Source organism: Humulus lupulus, chromosome 6, assembly GCF_963169125.1.
Source record: "Humulus lupulus chromosome 6, drHumLupu1.1, whole genome shotgun sequence".
NCBI lineage: Eukaryota > Viridiplantae > Streptophyta > Magnoliopsida > Rosales > Cannabaceae > Humulus > Humulus lupulus.
This window is the reverse complement of record NC_084798.1, coordinates 5,588,597-5,595,044: the sequence shown is the minus strand read 5'-3', so window position 1 is coordinate 5,595,044 and position 6,448 is coordinate 5,588,597. Positions and strand designations below refer to the sequence as shown.

At 27.6% G+C, this 6,448-nt stretch overlaps 1 protein-coding gene across 1 annotated transcript; it reads left to right on the top strand.

The window, feature by feature from the left end:
* The first annotated feature begins 1,914 nt into the window (after positions 1–1,914).
* Positions 1,915–2,456, top strand: LOC133781507 (arabinogalactan protein 13-like). Its single transcript, XM_062220535.1, has one exon. The coding sequence runs from the start codon at positions 1,995–1,997 to the stop codon at positions 2,181–2,183; it is 189 nt and encodes a 62-aa protein (XP_062076519.1). The 5' UTR covers positions 1,915–1,994; the 3' UTR covers positions 2,184–2,456.
* The last annotated feature ends 3,992 nt before the right edge of the window (positions 2,457–6,448 follow it).

Below are 6,448 nucleotides of genomic sequence, written 5' to 3'. Positions count from 1 at the left end.
ATCACCAAATATAACATTATCATCACTGGTGGAAGACATTGATGAATTCATCATTCCATAGTCAAGGGTAAATGCTGCATCTGCCATCAAAAAGAGCTTTTGCAAAAGATGTATGCCTTGTGGGGAGCAAGACTAGTGCATATAAGTTAGGGTAGGAAGAGCATTAAGAGCATGTTGAATTTAATATTGGACGATAATGATAATTTAGAAGGAGTTAAGTTGTGACCCACTAACTTTTCACCGGCTAGAGAGGCCCTCTTTAATACATTAAGAAAAGATGTTCACAGGGAGGAAAAGTCGATTTGTTGATTCCCAGTGGAAGTCATTATGGCTCTGATACTATAAAAAATAATGCACCGTGGTAGTGAAATAATTTATTATAGAAATGGAATATGAGCAAGATCGAAGATAAGAGAAATGTTTGTATTGTAAACTCTTGCTATATATTATATGGTGACATGCGACTATATATATATATAAAATAATTGCATAGAATATATGTACATATGTATTGTACATATGTACTATCAAAGTACATATATACAAAACCAATCAATCAATCTCAACGATATGTATTGTTAAAAGAAATCAATCAAAATATTTATAGAACATATTTACTGACAAAATAAATCAATCAATTTTAATGATATTAAAAAAAAAGTAATAGTTGCATCTCAAAACAAAACCCTATGAAGGTAAGAGTACTTATTTACAATGAAAGTGTGAGACATATTTCATCAATATATATATATATATATATATCATATTATTGGTAAGAATATCAACAAGACAAACTCCATTTAGAACCATGGGAAGGACAAAGAATTGGGATTTTGTAGTGACAAAATCAAATTATTCCTTGATTAAGATATTACATATTAATAGGACATATTCTGTCGTTAATGTAATATGTCATCAATTCTAATTTTATGCATAGTTATTATAGGAGAGAGTCTTGGGGTGCAAGACCTTTTAGTTTCCTCTTTTTGATGATGTAATTTGTATATATCTGAATAGGGGTGCATACGGGTCGAATTTTCGAGTTTCGAGTGCATCGGGTTCGGGTGGATAAAAATAGTATCGAAATCGATCCAAAAAATTCGAGTTTTTGTGAGGTTTCGGGTTTCGCGTTTGTTCGGGTCGAGTTTCGGGTTTGATTTCGGGTTGGGCTGGGCCTATTGGGTTTTGGGCCGAAAAGCCAAATTTTGCAAAAATACCATTTTTTACACTTTTTTTTTTCAAAAATACCATTTTTTATTCAGATTTTGGGTTTGATTTCTGGTTGGGCTGGGACTATTGGGTTTTGGGCCAAAAAGCCAAATTTTATAAAAATACCATTTTTTTCGGATTTCGGGTTTGAACCCGAGTTTACAAATTTTAAAACCCGAACACGACTCGACTTTTGTCGGGTTCGGGTCGGATTTAACCCGAATCCGACGGGTTTTCGGGTTGCGGATCGAGCGGGTTTGTGGGTTTTTCGGGTCAAACGTTCACCCCTACATTATGTGAGCATTGCATTTTGAATGATATAGAGAATTGAGATCAATCTTGGCACATATTAATAGAAGACAAAAACAGCTGCAAATACCACATAATCTTGATTGAGTTGGGTGACATTATGTTATTTTTAGTTGAAAATAATGTCAAATAATAAATAAACCCTAATAATGGACTAAGTTTATAATCAATCATACATTGAATTTGGAAAGATATATATATATATATATTTCTAAAAAAACAAATAATTAATTGAAATGAATAAAATATCTAAAATAAGTAGTTGTTAGACCCCTTCCATGCCAACCAATACCAATCCTTTTGGATCTGCCCTTGAATATCTCTCTGTCTCTCTTTCCATTCCTCTCAAGTGCTTATTATAAATAGATCCATAATTATCCAAACATCATCACAACTTCACAACAATTCCAAATCTTCTCTCTCAATCACAATCACTACATTTTCTCTTTGAATTTTCCAAAACTTTCTAAGAGAAAATGGAGTACTCAAAGTCTATGATGATGGTTTTGTTGATGGTTGTGGTGGTGATGATGGCCTTATTCTCAGCCATCCCAATGGCCTCAGCTGCCGATGCACCAGCCCCAAGCCCCACCTCAGATGCCACCCAATTCATCCCAGCTTTCTTTGCTTCTCTTCTGGCTTTGGCTTTTGGCTTAGTCTTCTAAGCTCTCATCTTCATCATCACCATTTTTCAATTACATTTTTTTTTTGCTTAGATATGTATACACTTCTATATTTATCTATGCACATTGTTCAATATATTAAATAATGGGGTTTAATTTCTTCATTCATTTAACTTTTGTTGTAATTAATTTATATTTTGTTGATAATGGGATTTTGTTGTGGATGTGATTAGTGTAATAATATTATATAAGTTTAAGTTTCTTTTGTATACGATCGAAGTTTTCTATTAATTTATATCTATAAACATTTTGTGATTTTTTTATGTTGGTTCGGTTCGTGGGAACACAAAAAAAAGTAATATTTTCATAATTATTCAAAGTTTAGTTGTGAATAAATTATTATAGCATTGAAAATAAAATAAAACTTTGTGTTATGCATTAATATATTAACCTTAATCTCTAGCAAACTAGCTATTATATAACATCTATATATTAACACTTTTGTATTCTTTTTTATTTTATTTTTTCACCATTATCTTCTTGCTATTTGATTATCTTTAATATATCACATAATATATTGTGTAATGATTGTAAAGAGTTACTTAAATACAGTCCATTGGCACACTAAAATAACATTATAATAGTTATGGAGAATTGCTGAGGGGTACCAGTGGTGTCCAACACCAGAAGAATGTAACATATTCCTATTGATAAAATTCAATATCGGGCTCATATAATTCAATTTAATTATTATTATGAGGTATCGCTAACCAATAAAATAGGGACACATTTTGCAGTGTTAGGCACCTTATAGTGCCAAATAGCAACACTCAATAGTATGTGGGACAAAGAAAAACAAAACAAAAACCTAAAAAAGAAATAATAATAATGTATATATAATTTGTATATAATATCGTAATTAACTCTAATTTTGTTGTGTTCTCATACATATTGTAAAGAGTACTTAAATAGACAAATTTGCATGTGTTTTGTCAAAATTATATGTACTTAAATGGACAGATTATTTGTGATCTACACATGAGCTTTTGGATTGTCGTTTTGTTCTTTTCTTGTCGTATAATAAGATAAGACAATATATAATTTCTTTTTCAAAAAAAAAAAAAAAAACTTGCGTTTGTGCTAGGAAAAAAAAGAGATGAGTTTTATAGAAAAAGATAGAAAATTTACTATTTCTTCGATTTAAATCTATTATCAAGTTTAATTTTGAGTTTTTAAAAAAAGCTAAAAATAATATTTTATTATATTAAATAGACAAAATTATCTCCTTTACATGTTTTTGTCCAAATTTTCTTTAAAACAACAAAATACCTTTATTTAAAATTCATTCTTTATTTTATTTTATAAATCTGAATAACAAAAACATACAATAATCTAACATAAATAAAATCCAAACTAAAACAAATATAATTTTTATTTGTTTTAGTTTATTAACCAATTTTATTAATTATTTACAATATATTATAAATATAGTAATGCATAAAAAAATGAATAATTTTATGAAATTATCTTTATTTTATAATTTTATGTTTTGTTAATCAATTTTATGAAGTATATTTTAAAAAATAAAGATATTAATACATGTTAAGTGAGAATATTTTTTTTTATTTTGTTAAAAAAAGTTTTCACTAAAATTATGAATAGGGGGCTAGGAATTATATACTATTTCAGTACATGTTCTTTACTCATTATCATTTTACTACCTTGTATATAACATATTACTATATTTTATTTTTTAATCACAATAAATTTTTTGCTATAAAAATATAAATTTGTGCCAAAAATTATTTATTGTGACTAAACTTTGTTTGTGAGTAATTTAATTATCACAATTATTGGTAAGATAAGAGACCACATAGCCAGGTGAGTGTGGGCTATTTCCGGCCCACTTGAAAATATATTTATATATATATTTTTTAAAATAATATAAATTTGTTTTCAATTTTTTATTTACAAATTCAATAATTTTATATTTATATTTTTAATATTATATATTCTGTGACTTGAACTTATGGCTACGCCAATGATAACACTGTAGTCTGGACTACTAATAGCTAAATTATTATTATTATTATTATTATTATTATTATTATTATTATAATAGAACAAATTAAATTAATAGAAATTATTATGTTTAAAAAATAAAATTAATTAGTTTACTTAATTATGCTCCAACAGACGCATGTGCTGGCCAACCTATAGTATCATTAGCATCTAACAATGAAAGATTCTAAATCAAAATTTTCAAATTGCCAAACTTTTTTTCTTTCTTTTTGTGAAAAATTATCACTCAATAAAGTGCATCATTTCCCTTCAAGTAAGTTATCATATGAAATAAGTTTCACTTTTTCTTCTTTTTCAATAATAATTCAAATTAATTATGGTTAGTATTATTTGATCAAATTAAATATTATTCATATCATGGTATCCTAATAATCTAGTGTGGTTGGTTCCATGTGAAATTATTTATGGTGTGAAAAAAAAGTATAGGTCTCCATACATAGTACCCTCACCATACAAATAATTTAACAAATAAAAAGTAAAAATAATAAAATGAATATATATAAAAGGTGAAGTGTCCTCTTTGTGGGGTGGTTGAATTCACATTAATTACACAAGTGAAAAAGTGATTAATAAGAATCTCTAATTAACCACTTTGGATTTTGTAAAAACCTAAACAAGAAGGGCATGAAACAAGGGTATAATAATCATTATTATAAGGGTTTATATTTTTTTGGACTCTGTGTTTTTTCTCATTACTTGTTTGAACCCTATGTTTAGTAAAATGGTTAAAATAGAACCCTAAACCCGATTTTGGTTAATGTTTTCTCAATTAAAATCACAAATAATTTATCAAACTAACAATTTAGAACAAAAATAAAAACATTCTACTTAAAAACTGTATTGTTATATTCCATTTCTTCTTCATCAAAATTGAGTTTAGGGTTCTATTTTAACAATTTTACAAAACATAAGGTCTAAAAAGTAATTTTTCAAAACACAGAGTTCATACAAGTAATGAGAAAAAACACAGGGTCCAAAAAAGTATAAATCATTCTTATAATAATAACAATCATAATAATAATTAACATTAGTTGTGATTTTAGTGAGAGTTTGTTCATGTGGGTCCAAGCTAGGGTTTCTTAGAACAAATCCAATCAAGCAAAGCATGTGATGTTTGTCCACTAGTTCACATCAACACCATATATATCCAACTAGGGTTTGGCCCTAGCTAGCTTTGGAAACTTGCTCTCTCAAGTTCATACCTACCAAATAATGAAAAATAGCTTTCAATGATTTATGACTAAACAAACTGTGCTTTTATTACCACAAATTACCTTTGTTTTAGTTTAAAAATACCATATTCCATTCCATTCAAGAATAAAGACAAAGTTGGTTCTAAAACAATATCTTTATAGTAAAGCCATGACCATGAAAGTTTGTGCACTAAAACCCTTTACTAGTTTGTGGTTGAAAAATGTTATCTTTTTACACCTTTATAGTAATATTCTTTTTTCTTCTTCTTAAATATCATAAATTTTACCAACATTGAAAGAAAGAATGCACTTATAATATGATTTTTGTCATGAAATAATGTACCTTACACTACTATAGCAAAACATCTCATAAAAATTATATATATATCTATATTTGGGATAATAAGGACAAAACAATTTTGGTTTTGAGACATCACAAATTTGAAAAAGAAAAAAAAATGTTAAACTATTGTTGAGCTATAGCTTGGGTCTCTTGTAAATGCTCTCATAAAAGAGTAATTTTTTTTTTCATTTTCAAATTAAACCATTTTGAAAGATATATTGTAATAATAGCAAAAAATTTGTAAGATTATTAATTTTCCTTCTGCTAAAGGCATACATAACATGAAAATTATTATTGTTAAAGCACATGTCATCACATGACTTGTCACAAAACATGCCTAGTTGGCTTTTTGTATTATTAATTATTTATTATTATTATAGAAAAAGAACATGGCAAAGTCACAGCTGCCCACATAAAATTCCTAAAAGGCCCCACATTTACTGCAATTTTATGATTACATATCACATGGCATTGCCAATCTTATTAGAATCTGCCAAGCAATTCCAGCTGTGATCTTCCTCATAAGATATTTTCATAATCACCACACAATTGCAATTTTGCCATTAATTTCCTTTTCATTTATTTTAATTTCTTAACTCCCAAATACTGTGTTAAGCCATTAATTAGCACTAAAAATGATATTAACTAAAGAAAGAAGGAAAAAAGAGGTTATTAAGACATATGGAATC

What these genes read in the sequence shown, in the direction of transcription:
- LOC133781507 (XM_062220535.1), top strand. Translation starts at nt 1,995, where the DNA reads ATGGAGTACTCAAAGTCTATGATGATGGTTTTGTTGATGGTTGTGGTG.